Source organism: Odocoileus virginianus, chromosome 29 (assembly GCF_023699985.2).
Source record: "Odocoileus virginianus isolate 20LAN1187 ecotype Illinois chromosome 29, Ovbor_1.2, whole genome shotgun sequence".
In the NCBI taxonomy this organism is placed as follows: Eukaryota; Metazoa; Chordata; class Mammalia; order Artiodactyla; family Cervidae; genus Odocoileus; species Odocoileus virginianus.
The window spans coordinates 4,441,400-4,460,064 of NC_069702.1; the positions used below are offsets into that span (position 1 = coordinate 4,441,400).

At 37.5% G+C, this 18,665-nt stretch overlaps 1 protein-coding gene across 1 annotated transcript in view; it reads left to right on the top strand.

Moving 5' to 3' along the window:
• CEP135 (centrosomal protein 135) overlaps window positions 1–18,665 on the top strand; it is a 76,703-nt gene that overhangs the window by 22,347 nt on the left and 35,691 nt on the right. Inside the window, exons 10-13 of the mRNA XM_020892158.2 lie at window positions 1,651–1,789; window positions 5,423–5,646; window positions 14,459–14,611; window positions 15,483–15,635. Coding sequence (XP_020747817.2) covers window positions 1,651–1,789; window positions 5,423–5,646; window positions 14,459–14,611; window positions 15,483–15,635 — 669 coding nt within the window. The remainder of the gene's footprint in view (window positions 1–1,650; window positions 1,790–5,422; window positions 5,647–14,458; window positions 14,612–15,482; window positions 15,636–18,665) is intronic.

Sequence of the window (18,665 nt, forward strand, 5' to 3'; positions counted from 1 at the left end):
TTGTATACTTCCTTTAATCTCATATATAATAGGTAGCAAGTTACACTCAAATTTGGAAAGCCTGTTAGGAATTTTATATTACTTAAATGACTTCATGACTCATCATTTTACTAATATTAAAAGTAAAAACTGATAATTACTTGATAAAATTGTTGACCTTTATTAAAAAGAACTCAGTTTTCTTTTAATTATTTTTCTTGGAAGTACAAACCATCTGGTGGTCTTCAAATGAGACAACTAGTAATCATCCCAGCATAAACCTGGATGTAGCCTAACCTAGATATAATCTTATAGCTTAGAACCGGCAGAAAGAATGTCTTGTGTACAAGTAGAAATTCCTAGGTGGTCACCTGATAGATGACCTATTTTTTAATAGCCTGCTAAATTGGATGAGTCTCCATTAATGTTGGAAACAAAGACTAATACTACCTTCTAAGTTTTCTCATTACTACACTCTTTTTACAGTCTAGTAGTAATACTCTGTGGCAGTCATGAGGCAAATTAAAAAATGAAGCCTTTTGTGATACACTGGCTCATAGTAGGTGTTCAGATACTTAACTGGTTTTTCACTATGTTATGTTCATTATGAACAGCATATCACAATGACTTTCTGTTTTATCCAACTAGTTTATCAGGTAGTCAGTTCAGCTGAACACTGAATAATTAGCTAAACCTGCTAGATGTTGTCCACTTTTGAGTTTCATAGATATGTAAAATTGTCCCATGAAGTCAGGAAATGTAAAGTAGATGTTTTGATGATGTTTTCACTATAGTGTAAGCTCCGTGAGGACAGGGAATTTTGCTGTTTGTTATGCACACTGTTTGCAGTTGTAGGTGATTTATAATATTGTCTCAGAACTGTGACCAAGTTTCAATATTGTTGCCTGACAGCAAGATGTAGTTACTTTCTGACCTTTCTTATTTTTTCCATTGGTATTACATTTTATGTATTTTTAAGATAAATGCTAACAGTATTATTAGCTAACATTTATTAAGTACTTGCCATGTGTTAGACACTGTACAGAGTGTTTCACACTCATAGAATCATCCATAGATGGATCTGTAGATGAATCATTCATAGATGACTCCTCGGTGTCCAGGTGCTGGTCTTACCCCCATTGTGTAGGTGAAACTGAGAATAACCCCGTACTTATGTATACCCGTGGTGGTCTCAGAGCACCGTCTTCGCTTACGTATACCTGTGGTGGTCTCAGAGCACCGTCTTCGCTTACGTATACCCGTGGTGGTCTCAGAGCACCGTCTTCGCTTACATATACCGGTGGTGGTCTCAGAGCACCGTCTGTGCTTACATATACCTGTGGTCTCAGAGCACTGTCTTTACTTTCGATTTTCTTTAAACATAAAAACGCTTTAAAATTTTTTATTGAGCAAGTCATATTCACTTTTTTGAAAGACAATATGCTAAACAAATTAAAAGAAAATAAAATCCAATAATTCTACTACTTTAGAAGGGAGCACTGTTGAGTTTGGGTTTTATGATGCTTTTAGCCTCAATTGAGAATTAACTTTAATTGAAATGGTATATATTTGACTGACTAAAAGTGTGTGTATGTGAATTACTCTTAAATAAGTGTGCTTTCATGTTTGTAAAGTTTCTAGAAATCTTAATTTTAGTGTTAAAATTTTCAGGAATTAAGCTTATGTCATAAAGAAAAGGAGAGGCTGAATGATGAACTCCTTATAAAATCAGACCTGGAAACTGTTGTTCATCAGCTTGAACAAGAAAAGCAAAGACTTAACAAAAAAATTGAAAGTTTTGCAGTTACAGGTAAAATATAAAATGTTAATAACTTAAAAAGTGTGATTTCCTCTTAATGTTTTGTTTTTAGTAGTAGATGATGTTTCTTTTTCATTCATTCATTCAATAAATATTTGTTGAATGTTTGCGGTGTATCAGAAACTAGACTAGGCACTGAGATACAGAAGAAAATCTCTCTCCCTCAAGGACCTTACAGGAACCTTTTATATTCTAACTAGTTGGTACAGGGAACCCTGGTTGAATATTTCCCAATGAAAATTTATCTTTCTTTGAGACACAGGATAATAGAATTAAGACTATGAGGAAGACCATTATGAAATAGTGGGAAATTGAAGTACAGAATCTTTTTAAGTAAATGCAGTTTTATCACCTTCAGGTACACACACACACATACACACACACACATGCACACACTTACATACTTGAAATAGGCTAACTTTCTGCCAGGTACCTTATCCTAAATGAATTGGTTTAAGGAACATGTAAGAATTCATTCATTCATTCATTTGACAAATGTTTATGAGCCTGTAGTGCTGGGATATATAAAGGTAAACAAGATACACAGCCCCACTGCTCTTGTGGAGGCTTTAATCTAGTTACGGAGACAAACTGGTAGCACATAAGTGAAGGAATTAATTTCAGATGGTAAGGGTATTAAATAAAATGGGAGGATATGCTAGAGATCATCTGATCAAAGGGCTTAGTGATGGACACCAAGCCATATGACAATCTGGGGCAATCTTCCAGGCAGAGGGGATGGCAAGTGCAGAATCCTGGTGCCATCAAACTCCATGTGTCTGAGGAAGTGAAGGAAAGCCAGTGTGCTATTTTAAGAAGATTCTGTATCCTAGGCTCTTCAGCGTCCATGGGGATAATCTCTCTGACCCCTTGTCTGCTTAACCAGCTGTTTGACTTGAGCATGTTACTTAATATTGCTTCAGTTTCCCTATCTCTGTGATTAAGATGGCACCTAACCCAAAAGGTTGTTATGAGGATTAAATGAGTTCATATATTATTAAAGTGCTTAGGCCTACATATGAAAGTTTGCAATTTTACTTCCTTTCATGCTATCTCTATCTTGCCGTTTCAGCATAATCTTTCAGATACCTGAAACTCCCTTGTTTCTCTGTGTTTTGAATGCATCCTTCTACCCAAAATCCAGCCGTAGATCCGCTAAAATATTTACATGTGAGCAGCTAAGCCCTGCTTGCCTGTGCCCCATTTGAGTTCAGTTCAGTCGCTCAGTTGTCTCCTACTCTTTGCGACCCCATGGACTGCAGCACATCAGGCCTCCCTGTCCACTCCAGCTCCCAGAGATTACTCAAACTCATGTCCATTGAGTCAGTGATGCCATCCAGCCATCTCATCCTCTGCCGTCCCCTTCTTCTCCCGCCTTCAATCTTTCCCAGCATCAGGGGCTTTTCCAGTTAGTCAGCTCTTTGCATCAGGTGGCCAAAGTAGGAATTTCAGCTTCAACATCAGTCCTTCCAATGAATATTCAGGACTGATTTCCTCTAGGATGGACTGGTTGGATCTCCTTGCAGTCCAAGAGACTCTCAAGAGTCTTCTCCATCACCACAGTTCAAAAGCATCAATTCTGCACTCAAGCTTTCTTCACAGTCCAACTCTCACACCCATACATAACTACTGGAAAAGCCATAGCTTTGACTAAATGGACCTTTGTTGGCAAAGTTATGTCTCTGCTTTTTAATATGCTGTCTAGGTTGGTCATAACTTTTCTTCCTAGGAGCAAGCGTGTGCCCCAGACAGTAGCAATAGCACTGGAAGTTACATGGCCCCAAACCACAGCGCCCCCTTCAGTGAGGTATGGAGATCTTACTCTATGTTCCTTACTGCTTGATCTCCCATTCTGCGGGAACATATTCAAGTGTTTTTCATTCTCAGTAAACCCATTCTGAGTAGATGATCTTACCTCCAGTTTTCCTAAAAGAACAGAAGCCATCAGGGAGGCATTCCATGTTTCCTGTCCCCAGATCTTGAACCTGTCCATCCTTATCTTCCCTGTTAGAGTGGAGCCATTTGGCTTTTATGATGGGCCACTGCCTCCATCTGTTCTCTAGGTCCCATTCTCTCTCACTTTAAAATGCTACGTATTATCTCTTTTTGATGTTAGCCTTTGTACTGTTTTTTCCCCATTGGTATTCAAACATGCTTTTCCCTTTTCCCATTCTAAAGCAAAGGCTGTGTGACCCATCCCTATCCAGCTACTCTTTCCTCCTCATTATAGCTTTTACATCTTGAAAAGTCATTCATCCCTGCTTTTCTGCTTGATCACTTTCTATCTTTTAGCACCTCTGCTGCTGCTGCTGCTAAGTTGCTTCAGTCGTGTCTAACTCTGTGTGACCCCATAGACGGCCCACCAGGCTCCTCTGTCCACGGAACTCTCCAGGCAAGAATACTGGGGTGGGTTGCCATTTCCTTCTTCATTTAGCACCTCAGTCCACTCCAGTTTGCTTCTGTCCTCTACTTCACCAGGACAACTGCTCTCGTTAAGGTCACCAGTCACCTCCATTATGCTAAATACAGTGGACACTTTTCATTCGTCAGTTTATTTGACTTACCGTTTAAGACATTTGCCCGTTCCTTCAGCTCTCTTGCTTTCTTAACCTCTCTGGTCACTCCTTAGAATGAATTCTGCTATTCATCCTCTGGATTGTATTGCATACTGTTCTTTTGTGACTCTTGTCCTGCTACAATTAGAATAATTATTTGACCTTGGACATGTTTTTCATACTTGTATTCTTAGCTCATGCTGGACGTACAGTAAATGCTCAATAATTATCTGTCAAATGAATGAAAGAAGATGGTAAGTGAATTGGAATATGTCTTGAAAATCACTTCATGCTTTTGAATTGTAAAAAAGCACCAGTTAAATTAGATTGAACTATACAAAATTGCCAATATTAGGCAATTTTGGCTTCCCAGGTGGTCCTAGAGGTGAAGTACCTGCCTGCCAGTGCAGGAGACATGAATGATGGGGGTTCCATCCCTGGGTTGGTAAGATCCCCTGGAGCAGGGCATGGCTCCCCACTGCAGAATTCTTGCCTGGAGAATCCCGTGGACAGAGGAGCCTGGTGGGCTACATACAGTCCATGGGGTCGCCTAGAGTCAGACACGACTGAAGCAACTTAGCATACATGCATGCACAGGCTACTTCTGACTCCTGAAAATGTCATTTCTATGGTAAAAGTTAATAATTATGCTTGTGTGAGGAAAGGCTAGTTGTTCTGTGTATATTATGTTAAATTTAAGCTTCATATTAAAGTCACGCATATTATAACCAGTTTTAACAGGTAAATTTTCTTTTAGTGCATTTTCAGGTCATCAGAGAGTAAGTACCATGTGATAGTTTATTGTTCACTGTGTAGTACTGAATAATACCCAGACTTGTATATGACAAAAGCAGGACTTATTGGATTTTATTTAAACTTTTAATATAATTTTTTTTTAATCTTTTCCTTTCAGCGTGTACCTCTTTGATATTTGGCAGTTGTAGGTGATATGCAAAACAGCTATGATTTTTAGTAGCTTTCATTGTAAAAATTATTGTTATAGTTTATTTGGCTGATTATACATTTTATATGCAATATTGTTTTAAGATTTTATTACTTTAATTTGCAGAAAGAGAACTTACTGTGGAAATTGAGAGGATGAGACTAGAACACGGAATAAAAAGACGAGACAAGTCACCTTCTCGTTTAGATACGTTTCTGAAAGGTATAGAAGATGAACGAGATTTTTATAAGAAAGAACTAGAAAAACTCCAACATATAATACAGCGAAGATCTTGCTCTAGAAGTCATTCTACATGTGAAAAAATTCCAGTATTTAAAACACTAGAAAAGGTAATATCTCTTTGTGAGAGTGTTTGATAAGGCATAAAAGAGCTTTATGAGCAAACTTTTGGTTTATTATTGTAATAATGTAATGTTATTCATACTTATTTTTAAGAAGTCTTTCTTAATTTTCATTTTTGTAGTCTTCTGTGACCTTTTTGTAGTCTGTGACTTTAGGAACACTGCATTAATTAGGAAAACTACTTAAGAACAAAGTGTAAGGTACTGATTCCTGGAAATTAAGGGAGATTGAATAGCTCATTATATATCTGGGAAGAGTGCAGGGGCATCTGAGCTTCCAGAAACTGGATCCAGGAACTCATGCTGCTGGACAATTCCTCTCTTTCTAATCTTTACTTTTGGTATCATCTGCATTTTCTCTCTTTAAGTAGAATGGCTTTGTCTCCATGGCAGGCTACATGGCTTCAGGCCATTCCCATGCTTGGACCAGTCAGAAGGGCAGGCCGCATTGTACAGACCAGGCATCTTCTATGATAACTGTGCAATAGGAAGGGGTAAAAAATGGCAGTGAGCACTGGACAGATCATCCCCTTTGTCCACTACAGTCACGTTTGCAACTTGATGGTCTAAAGATGTATAAGGTTAACGATGATGAATAAAAACATGAGAATAAAAACATGTCCTCATTTTAGGTCTTAGTTATTTTCAAAATTTTATGACTATCATTTGGGTTCTTTAGAGTTTTCTTTCTTTCTTTTTTCATTTATTTTTATTAGTTGGAGGCTAATTTCTTTTTGTAGTGGTTTTTGCCATACATTGACATGAATCAGCCATGGATTTACATGTGTTCCCCATCCTGATCCCCACACCCACCTCCCTCCCCATCCCATCCCTCTGGGTCATCCCAGTATACCAGCCCTGAGCACTTGTCTCATGCATCCAGCCTTGGCTGGCAATCTGTTTCACACTTGATAGTATACATGTTTCAATGCTATTCTCTCAGATCATCCCACCCTCGCCTTTTCCCTTAGAGTCCAAAAGTCTCTTCTATACATCTGTGTCTCTTTTTCTGTCCTGCATATAGGGTTATCGTTACCATCTTTGTAAATTCCATATATATGCGTTAGTATACTGTATTGGTCTTTATCTTTCTGGCTTACTTCACTCTGTATAATGGGCTCCAGTTTCATCCATCTCATTAGAACTGATTCAAATGTATTCTTTTTAATGGCTGAGTAATATTCCATTGTATATATGTACCATAGCTTTCTTATCCATTCATCTGCTGATGGACATCTAGGTTGCTTCCATGTCCTGGCTATTATAAACAGTTCTGCGATGAACATTGGGGTACACGTGTCTCTTTCAGATCTGGTTTCCTTGCTGTTTATGCCCAGGAGTGGGATTGCTGGGTCATATGGCAGTTCAATTTCCAGTTTTTTAAGGAATCTCCACACTGTTCTCCATAGTGGCTGCACTAGTTTGCATTTTCACCAACAGTGTAAGAGGGTTCCCTTTTCTGCACACCCTCTCCAGCATTTATTGCTTGTAGACTTTTGGATAGCAGCCATTCTGACTGGTGTGTACCTCATTGTGGTTTTGATTTGCATTTCTCTGATAATGAGTGATGTTGAGCATCTTTTCATGTGTTTGTTAGCCATCTGTATGTCTTCTTTGGAGAAATGTCTGTTTAGATCTTTGGCCCATTTTTTGATTGGGTCATTTAGTTTTCTGGAATTGAGCTGCAGGAGTTGCTTGTATTTTTTGAGATTAATCCTTTGTCTTTTTCTTCATTTTCTATTATTTTCTCCCATCCTGAAGTGTGTCTTTTCACTTTGCTTATAGTTTCCTTTGTTGTGCAAAAGCTTTTAAGTTTAATTAGGTCCCATTTATTTATTTTTGCTTTTATTTCGAATATTCTGGGAGGTGGGTCATAAAGGATCTTGCTTTGATTTATATCAGAGAGTGTTTTGCCTATGTTCTCCTCTAGGAGTTTTATAGTTTCTGGTCTTACATTTAGATCTTTAATCCATTTTGAGTTTATTTTTGTGTATGGTGTTAGAAAGTGTTCTAGTTTCATTCTTTTACAAGTGGTTGACCAGTTTTCCCAGCACCACTTGTTAAAGAGGTTGTCTTTTTTCCATTGTATATCTTTGCCTCCTTTGTCGAAGATAAGGTGTCCATAGGTACATGGATTTATCTCTGGGCTTTCTATTTTGTTCCACTGATCTGTATTTCTGTCTTTGTGCCAGTACCATACTGTCTTGATGACTGTGGCTTTGTTGTAGAATCTGAAGTCAGGCAGGTTGATTCCTCCAGTTCTATCTTCTTTCTCAAGATTGCTTTGGCTATTTGAGGTTTTTTGAATTTCCATACAAATTGTGAAATTATTTGTTCTAGTTCTGTGAAAAATACCATTGGTAGCTTGATAGGGATTGCATTGAATCTATAGATTGCTTTGGGTAGTATACTCATTTTCACAATACTGATTCTTCCAATCCATGAACAGGGTATATTTCTCCATCTGTTTGTGCCTCTTAGATTTCTTTCATCAGTGATTTATAGTTTTCTATATATAGGTCTTTTGTTTCTTTAGGCAGATATACTCCTATGTATTTTATTCCTTTTGTTGCAATGGTGAGTGGTATTGTTTCCTTAATTTCTCTTTCTGTTTTCTCATTGGTAGTGTATAGGAATGCAAGAATTTCTGTGTGTTAATTTTATATCCTGCAACATTACTGTATTTATTGATTAGCTCTAATAATTTTCTGGTAGAGTCTTTAGGGTTTTCTATGTAGAGGATCATGTCATCTGCAAACAGTGAGAGTTTTACTTCTTCTTTTCCTATCTGGATTCCTTTTATTTCTTTTTCTGCTCTGATTGCTGTGGCCAACACTTCCAAAACTATATTGAATAGTTATGGTGAGGGTGGGCACCCTTGTCTTGTTCCTGACTTTAAGGGAAATGCTTTCAATTTTCATCATTGAGGATAAGTTTGCTGTGGGTTTGTCATATATAGCTTTTATTATTATGTTGAGGTATGTTCCTTCTATTCCTGCTTCCTGGAGAGTTTTTATCATAAGTGGATGTTGAATTTTGTCAAAGGCTTTTTCTGCATCTATTGAGATAATCATGTGGTTTTTATCTTTCAATTTGTTAATGTGGTGTATTGCATTGATTGATTTGTGGATATTAAAGAATCCTTGCATTCCTGGGATAAAGCCCACTTGGTCATGATGTATGATCTTTTTAATATGCTGTTGAATTCTGTTTGCTAGAGTTTTGTTAAGGATTTTTGCATCTATGTTCATCAGTGATATTGGCCTGTAGTTTTCTTTTTTTGTGACATCTTTGTCTGGTTTTGGAATTAGGGTGATGGTGGCCTTATAGAATGAGTTTGGAAGTTTACCTTCTTCTGCAGTTTTCTGGAAGAGTTTGAATAAGATAGGTGTTAGCTCTTCTCTAAATTTTTGGTAGAATTCAGCTGTGAAGCTGTCTGGTCCTGGGCTTTTGTTTGCTGGAAGATTTCTGATTACAGTTTCGATTTCTGTGCTTGTGATGGGTCTGTTAAGACCTTCTATTTCTTCCTGGTTCAGTTTTCGAAAGTTATACTTCTCTAAGAATTTGTCCATTTCTTCCAAGTTGTCCATTTTATTGGCATATGGCTGCTGGCGGTAGTCTCTTATGATCCTTTGTATTTCAGTGTTGTCTGTTGTGATCTCTCCATTTTCATTTCTAATTTTGTTGATTTGGTTCTTCTTCCTTTGTTTCTTGATGAGTCTGGCTAACGGTTTGTCAATTTTGTTTACCTTTTCAAAAACCCAGCTTTTAGCTCTGTTGATTTTTGCTATGGTCTCTTTAGTTTCTTTTGCATTTATTTCTGCCCTAATTTTTAAGATTTCTTTCCTTCTACTAACCCTGGCGTTCTTCATTTCTTCCTTCTCTAGTTTCTTTAGGTGTAGAGTGAGGCTATTTATTTGACTTTTTTCTTGTTTCTTGAGGTAAACCTGTATTGCTATGAACCTTCCCCTTAGCACTGCTTTTACCGTGTCCAGATTCTTCTTTCTTTTAAACGTTGGAGTCAGAGGATTCCTGGAGGCTTCTATGACCCTCACATTATCTACATACTGGATTAAATTAGAGAAGTTGGAAGTACAGTCATTAAAACTCAGTACATTTGATTTTAGACTTGGCTGCATTTACCAACTCTGTCATCTTTTTCTTGAAGATCTTCTGCCTACTGCCAAATGGTTTTGAGACATTTTCTGATTAGACTGTTTTTTAACCTCATTGGCTCGTGACTGAATTTGATTTAGAGTGTTAGTTTAAACACTGTGCTTTGTTACCTGTTAAGAGCACAATGAATTGGTGGGAACATACAGTGTAAGTTAATTTATGTGTACTGAGTTGTTTTTTAAGCTCCATATATACTTAGGAATCAAGAAAAAGAAATCACTGAATTGATCACCTTCATTGTGTGGGACAGTCTTCTTCAAAAATGTTGATTAGTTTAATCAACTTATTAAGTAGAACTGAGGGTAAGTGTCTCAATACTTTTAAATATTGGATTTGTTTGCTTGGTGTGAATTCATGGTTGAAAGGCAAGTTGAGATACGGGTAAGGTACTGGTAAAATTAGGAGGGGCCTTCCCCCCTTCATCTTATTTAGTTTCTTGAAATGTTCTAATGATACCTGACATGATTCATTTTGTAAAGTTTAGAAAGTTGGGACCTTGGTAGCATTTTAGAGTCCCAGTAGTAAATTTCAGGTGTGGTAGGGAATAATGGGTGATGTACATGAGTGTAATGGGTGGAGTGTAAGACAGTTGTGAGTGCTGTGAACTAAGGAGTAAATTCCAGTCTAAAACTGGGTGTTTTAAACTTGTTTAGAAACAGTTGTTGGCAGACAGCATAGACCTCTCTCAAGCTCAATTTGGTACAGGCTGTGTTTTCAACCCCTGGTTTTTATAGCAAATTGTTGGGCAGAATTTCCTGGGATTGCTGCAACTCAGAAAAAATACTGACTTTTTTTTGTAGCGGTAATTTTTTTTTTTCATTTATTTTTATTAGTTGGAGGCTAATTACTTTACATTATTGTAGTGGTTTTTGCCATACAGTGACATGAATCAGCCATAGATTTACATGTGTTCCCCATCCCGATCCCCTCTCCCGCCTCCCTCTCCATCCCATCCCTCTGGGTCTTCCCAGTGCACCAGCCCTGAGCACTTGTCTCATGCATCCAACCTTGGCTGGTGATCTGTTTCACTCTTGATAGTATACTTGTTTCAATGCTCTTCTCTCAGGACATCCCACCCTCGCTTTCTCCCACAGAGTCTAAAAGTCTGTTCTGTATGTCTGTGTCTCTTTTTCTGTTTTGCATATAGGGTTATCATTCTCTGTTGTCTATGTAGGGACAGCACTGGTCTCTTTGACCTTGTACTCACCAGATTTCCAAATGTGAGTTTTGGGTATAGTGTAATGGGAAATGCTTTGGAGTTGGAAACCTTATTAGAAGCTTCAACTCCAGACACTGGCTTTATGACCTTAGACAAGTTACCTAACTCATGGAGCCCTGGCTTCCTCATTTGCAAAGTGAGGAATGTATCTACAACCTCTTATGAAGATTACATGACATAGTTGTATAAGGGTCTAACATAACATCTAATTCCTAGTAAATGTTTTATTTCTTTATTATTTGCTGGTTTAAAGCACATCTGCTGCTACTGCTAAGTCGCTTCAGTTGTGTCCAACTCTGTGCGACCCCATAGACAGCAGCCCACCAGGCTTCTCCGTCCCTGGGATTCTCCAGGCAGGAATACTGGAGTGGATTGCCGTTTCCTTCTCCCAAGCACATCATGTGTAGATAGAAAGTTAGGTTTAATTCAGTAGATGTGTACTGAGAGCATGCTATGAGTGTGGCATCCAGGTTACAAGATAAAGAAGACCTGTTTCCTATCTTCAGTCTAGCATTGTGTGTATGTGTACATGAGTTTGTATATGTGTGCATGTGTGTTTAGGAAAAACAGAGTGATAAAAGGGAATTATTAACACTCATACATACATACCAGACACATTTAGCTAAGTGGGGAATTCATTCATTTTACTAAATTACATGCTAAGTACTGCAGGTGTGGTGAGAAGGACCTCCTGTGACTCTGAGGGCACTTGCGCTTTAGTGTTGGTGGTGGTACAGTCTGTAAGTCACGTCTGACTCTCTGCGGCCCCATGGACTGCAGCACACCAGGCTTCCCTGTCCTTCCCCATCTTCTTGAGCTTTCTCAAACTCATGTCTGTTGAGTCAGTGATGCCATCCAGCCATCTCGTCTTCTGTCGTCCCCTTCTCCTCCTGCCTTCTGTCTTTCCCGGCATCAGGGTCTTTTCCAATGAGTTTGCTTTTCACACCAGGTGGCCAAAGTATTGGAGCTTCAGCTTCAGCATCAGTCCTTCCAGTGATTATTCAGGGTTGATTTCCTTTAGAATTGAGTGGTTGGATCTCTTTGCTGTCCAGGGGATTCTCAAGAGTCTTCTCCAGCATCACAATTTGAAAGCAGCAATTCCTGGGCTCTCAGCCCTCTTTTTGGTCCAACTCTCACATCTGTACATGACTACTGGAAAACTGTAGCTTTGTCAGAGAAGTGATATCTCTCTTTGTAGTACTCTGTCTAGGTTTGTCATAGCTTTTCTTCCAGGGAGCAAACATCTTTTAATTTCATGGCTGCAATCACCATCCACAGTGATTTTGGAGCCCAAGAAAATAAAATCTGTCCCTCTTTCCACTTTCTCTGCATCTATTTGCTATAAAGTGATGGGACCAGATGCCATGATCTTAGTTTATTGAATGTTGAGTTTTAAGCCAGCTTTTTCACTTTCCTCTTTCACCGTCATAAAGAGGCTCTTTAGTTCCTCTTCACTCTCTGCCATTAGGATGGTAACATCTGCATGTCTGAGGTTGTTGATATTTCTCCTGGCAGTCTTGATTCCAGCTTGTGAGTCATCCATCCAGGTATTTTGCATGATGTACTCTGCATATAAGTTAAATAAGCAGGGTGACAATATACAAACTTGATGTACTCCTTTCCCAATTTTGAACCAATCCGTTGTTCCATATCCAGTTCTAACTATTGCTTCCTGACCTGCATACAGGTTTCTCAGTAGACAGGTAAGGTGCTGTGGTACTCCCATCTCTTTAAGAATTTTCCACAGTTTGTTGTGATCCATATGATCCATACAATCAAAGGCTTTAACACAGTCAGTGAAGCAGATTCTTTTTTTTTTTTTTTAATTCTCTTGCTCTTCCTACGACCCAGTGGATGTTGGCAATTTGATCTCTGGTTTTAGTGATAAAGACATATTAAACACCCAGTTGTGTAAATAACTTTATAATCTCATTTATAGTAAGTATTAATGAGGAAAGAATACGGGAAGTATTCAGAATGCTATGAGAGTATATAGAGGGAGATCTAAATTAGATTGGAGAATCTGGAAGGACTCCTTACAGAGAGTGGCGTTTAAGCTGAGACCTGGATAATAATGAAAAACAGACTGTCAAATCCTCATTCATTGAGCTCTCCTTTTCTAAAATCTAGGTATACCACCTCATTTCTGTAAAAATATTTTTATTTAAATATGGTTATGTCATAGGTTTTCTTTTATTGTTATTTAAATGTTAATTAAGTCCTTACCCTAATTGCTTTTATCCTGTAATACAGATACATTTTGTCCTTCAAGGTGTCCAGATAGCTAATCTCATTCATTTTCCCTTGACTTTTCTTGCTTAACCAAGAGGATAACTTATTTTCAAGTGGCAGGTGAAGGATACTTCATGGATATTTACCATTTACCAAGTGTACTTTGGACATGGTATGTGCATAATAGATACTGAATAACATAGATCAGGATGCTTTCCAGTGTAGCAAAATACCAGATTGTCACTATCTGGAGCTTCTGCATATAGTACTTGAACAGTAATATGCCATAGACCCCAAGTGTACATTTACCATATTTATTTTCTACAATAACTATGAAGTTAATGGGTTTTTTTTAAGTTGTACTGAAATAATAGGTATAATTTTGTTTTAGGAATGTTGGAAGTACTTGCTTATTCAGTGAATATCCTAATGTACACTATCTGGTAGAAATATTTATATTTATCTGATTGCAGAAAAAATAGAGCTCACATAGGTTTAGTGCTGGGACAGTTGGGGGCTGGTATGCCTGGGAAATTGATCTTGGATTTAGTCTCAGAAAACACTGAGGAATGTGCTAGGCTGTTAAGTTACTTGTGCTGGGTGAGCAGGTTAGCAGGTATTCACATACCTGCTTGATTCCTCCCGTGGAGAGGGCTATGAGCTAGTGATTCCCAGCTCCAAATGAATCAGAATCACTTGGAGGGCTTGATAAACCAGTTACTGGGCCCTGCCCCCATAGTTTCTGATTGAGTAGGTCTAGGATATACCTCAAAATTTGCATGCGTTGCATGTTCCCAGATACTGCATGCTTCCGGTCTGGGGATTATACTTTAGTTACAACAGCAGTATACACAACTGGGGGAGAGTGACACTTGAAGCATCTGATGGGGTCTAATCAAGTAGGATCAGTGGCAGCTGGGTCTCTTGCTGGGAACTCGAAGGCCTGGAAATTTGCCCCAGTATTGCCAGCATTCTCTCTCCTGCTCTCCTTATAGAATAATTGTGTTCCTTAATTACATTAAAGGAAATTGTGTTCTTTTTGTCTGTTAGCATTTTTCAGTCAGTCTCATCATCAGCATCCTTGTGGCAACCATGTGGTGATAATTCTGTCTTGAATTATCTTGAAATAATATTGTCTTGAAATGATAACTTCTGTCTTGAATTATGTTTCAGGGTGATTGCGGCTCAGATATCCATCTCGTCACAAGAGAAAGAGATGAACTTCAGCGTATGCTAGAAAGATTTGAAAAGCACATGGTGGATATACAGTCCAATGTTAAATTATTGACAGCAGAAAGAGATAAACTAAGTGTCTTATATAATGAGGTAAGATATTGATTATGTAATACCAGTTAACTATAATGGAACCAGTATATATCCTTTATATTACTGTAGTATATGGATTTTAGGGATATTCCTTCATAGTAGTTTCTACTATCATCCTGTGCCCAAAGCAGAGATTTCTATTGTTTTTTCATATTTATTTTTCCTCTTTTCTAGCCTATCTATGGGTCAGGTCACTTTGGGATAATTCCCTATTTCTCAAACTACTGAATGGGTCTTAGCCTGACTCTGAGTGAAGTGTTTGCTTGGGATTCAATCATGTTGGGTTATGTGTATCTTCCAGTGGGTGGCACTAACTAATTGGATACGTTGAATATTAAGGACTTAGCTTTGAGGGATAGGGAGGGGAAATTCACTAGGTTGGACCAGTTACAAGCCTCAGTTGTCAGAAGGCAAAGTGAGTCTGAGCAAAGCATCGTGTTTATCACCAAAATTTTCTCATACCAATCTCCCATGAAATCCTATTGTTATTTTGAGAGGAAGAGAAAGATATATGAGTTAAAAGGCCAAGGTGAAGGAGCTTTTCTTACTTTTGTAGTTTTTTTGGGATTCTGCAGTACATATTGATCTTCTTTCTGGGCTTTTCCTGCAGTTGGCTTAGATTTCAGCTTTCTTGGGTCTGCTTACTTAATTAGTAGTTGTCCATCTGCTATTTGGCTTTCAAAATGTTGTGGTTGGCACTTCTCTCCATCTTCTTGTCTTTTTGTTTTAATTATTACTATTATTACTTGAATCCTTTTACTCGTTTTGATGGCATTTGGGAAGAGAGCAAAAGTAGCATATGTTTAGTTCTCCTTTTTTTAAATGGGAGCATATCCAGTGTTTTTTAATTTATATCTTTTCCTACTTTAAGGCTCAGGAAGAATTATCTGCACTCAGACAAGACTCTACCCAAACTACAGTCTCCCATAATATTGTCAGTCTCATAGAAAAGGAGAAGGAACTTGCGTTATCTGACTTAAGAAGGATTATGGCAGAAAAGGAAGCTTTAAAAGACAAGTTAAAAGTAAGTAATTAGATTGACTTATTTTTAAAAGGTAATTTATTGAGAAAAAGGGAGGTCTTTTTTTATGTTTTTCTGTGATATGACTATTTTGAATCTATATCAGGAGTTGGCAAACCATGGCCCATGAGCAAAATCCAAAACACTGTTTTTATATGGCCAATGTGCTAACAATGGTTTTACATGTTAAAATCATTGAAAAAAATCGAAAGAAGAACATTTCATGACATATGAAAATTGTGAAATTCAGATTTCATTGTTGATAATACTAGTGGGAATGCTCATTTACTTACGTGCTGCAGTGGCAGAGCTGAGTAATTGTAGTAAAAACTGTATGGTCCACAAAGCCTAAAACATTTATTATCTCTTTATAGAAAAGAACCAATTCTGATCTCAATAGGCAGTCCCTCATATGGAGGGAGATTTTTTTTTTTCCTTAAAAAAAAGCTTCATTGAGATATTCACATACCATATAATTTACCCATTTAAAGTGTATAATTCATTAGTTTTTAGTATATCCACAGACTTGTTCAGCCATCCCCACAGTCACTTTTAGAGCATGTTCATTATGTCAAAAAGAAACTCTTGTACTGGTTAGCAATCACTTAACATCTCCCATCCTCCTCAGGCCTAGACAACCACTACATTCTATTTCTAGATTTACCTACTCTGGACATTTCATATAAATTGAACCATTCAGTATGTGTTTTTTTTGTTTTTGTCTGGCTTCTCTAACTTAGCACAATGTTTTCAAGATCCATCTGTTAGTGTATCAGTACTTTATTACTTTATATTATGGGGTAACATTCCATTGTATGGATAGGCGACATTTTCTTTATCATTGGGGTGGTTTCTGCTCTTTGGCTGTTACAAATAATGGTGCTATGGACATTTGTATACAACTTTTTGTGTGGGTATGTTTTCTTTTGCCTTAGATGTATACCTAGAGTCATATGATACCTAGAGTCAACTTGAATCATTTGAGCAACTGCCAAGCTGTTTTTCTAAAGTGTCTGTGCCATTTTTAGTCCCACTAGCAGGGGTTAGAGTTCTAATTTCTCTGCATCCTTACCAATATTTGTTGCTTTCTGTCTTTTTTGTTATCATCATGCTGGTAGAAGCAGTATCCTTTTTAATTTTGATTTGCATTTCCCCGATGACTGAAGTGTTTATTTTCATATGTTTATTTAGCCACTTGTATATCTTCTTTAGAGAAATGTCTGTTCAGATCCATTGCTCATTTTTTTAAATTGGATTATCTTACTTAGTTGTAAGAATACTTTTATATATTTTCAATACAAGCCCCTTGTCAGATATATCATTTGCAAATATTTTCCCTCCCTCATTTTTTTAGTATTGTTATTTGAAGCACAGATATTTTAAAATTTTGATGAAGTCCAGTTAATTTTTTTCTTTTGTTTGTGCTTTTGGTGTCATATCTCTGGGCAGTATTTTATTTCATAATCTCTCCAAAATGTTAACATACATAAAGCACTTAACAGTGCTCAGTACATTACAAGTACTCAGTGTTAACTATTATTGTTACTATTATGGAATCCATAGTTTACTTCCAATAAATATTATTGAATTAATGTTTAGAAATTAGTACCTAAAGTTAAGAATAAGAACTTTTAAGTATTATAAAGGTGGTCTTTATGTCATAGATTTTCAGTTAAAGTTTTGCCCCAACAGAGTACTTTTAATTTGGATCTTCTGGAAAATTGCCTTCCACAAAGTGCTTTTTTAATAAAAATAAGTGTCACAGTTACCAAATGGAAAACTTCTGTGTAATATGGCAACTTTTAATACAAGCTACTGATTTATCCTTTTCCATATCTGTTGAAATGACTAAGGAATGTAAAAGTAGGATAAAAAAGTACAATAGTACCAAAAACTCAGAAAAAGTGACATTCATATTACCAGACTCTTTCTGGATTACAGGAGGCAGGATTTATGAGTTTACAACAGGTTTTTTACATAAAAACTCAACTAATCTGCTCAGTCATTAAGTCTCCTCTGCTAGTTTCCTGTTATTTCTCTGCCCAGCCAGTTTTTGAACCCAGGCATCGTCACTGAGTCCTCTCTCCCTGAAAACTCCTACCTCTCATTTAATCACAAAGTCCTACTGATGCTCCCTCTAATAATAGTTAACACGTGTACGCCCTTTCCATGTGGGAAACTCTGTTCTCAGTGCGTTTTACAAGGGCTTTGTCAATCAATCTTCACAGTTGCCTTTTCAGTTGGCAGTGCCTACAGATGCAGTATCTGGGTTACAGTGAGTTTAAATAATTTGCTGAACCAACAGACACATGAAAAGATGCTCAACATCGCTAATCATCAGAGAAATGAAACTCAAAACCACAATGAGGTATTACCTTATACCTGTTGGAGTGGCTGTTATCAAAAAGACCACAAATAGCAAATGTTGACAAGGATGTAGAGAAAAGGGAATGCTTGTGCACTGTTGGTATTGTAAATTCATGTAGCTACTGTGGAAAACAGTTTGAAGATTCCTCGAAAACCTAAAAGTAGATCTATAATAATATATGATCTAGCAATTCTACTCCTGGATATATGCCTGAAGAAAATAAAAACAGTAATTTGAAAGATATATGTTCAGTGTTCATAGCAGCGTTATTTATAGCTCCCAAGATGTAAAAGCAACTGAAGTGTCCATCAGTGAATGAATAAGGAAGCTGTAGTATGTATATTCAATGGAGTACCACTTGACCATAAAATAGAATTAAATTTTGCCGTTTGCAACAACACGGGTGGACTTGGAAGGCCTTATGCTTAGTGAGATAAGTCAGAGGAAAACAAATACTGTGTGTTATCACTTACATGTGCAATCTGAAAAATGAAACAAGCTAGTGAATGAAACAAACAAACACTGTATGTTATCACTTCCATGTGGAATCTAAAAAATGAAACAAGCTAGTCTGAAAGACTCAGACTCACAGATACAGGGAACAAACTAGTGGTGGTTGGTGGGGAGAGGGGTGGGGGAAGGGGCAAGATGGGGTAGGGAATTAG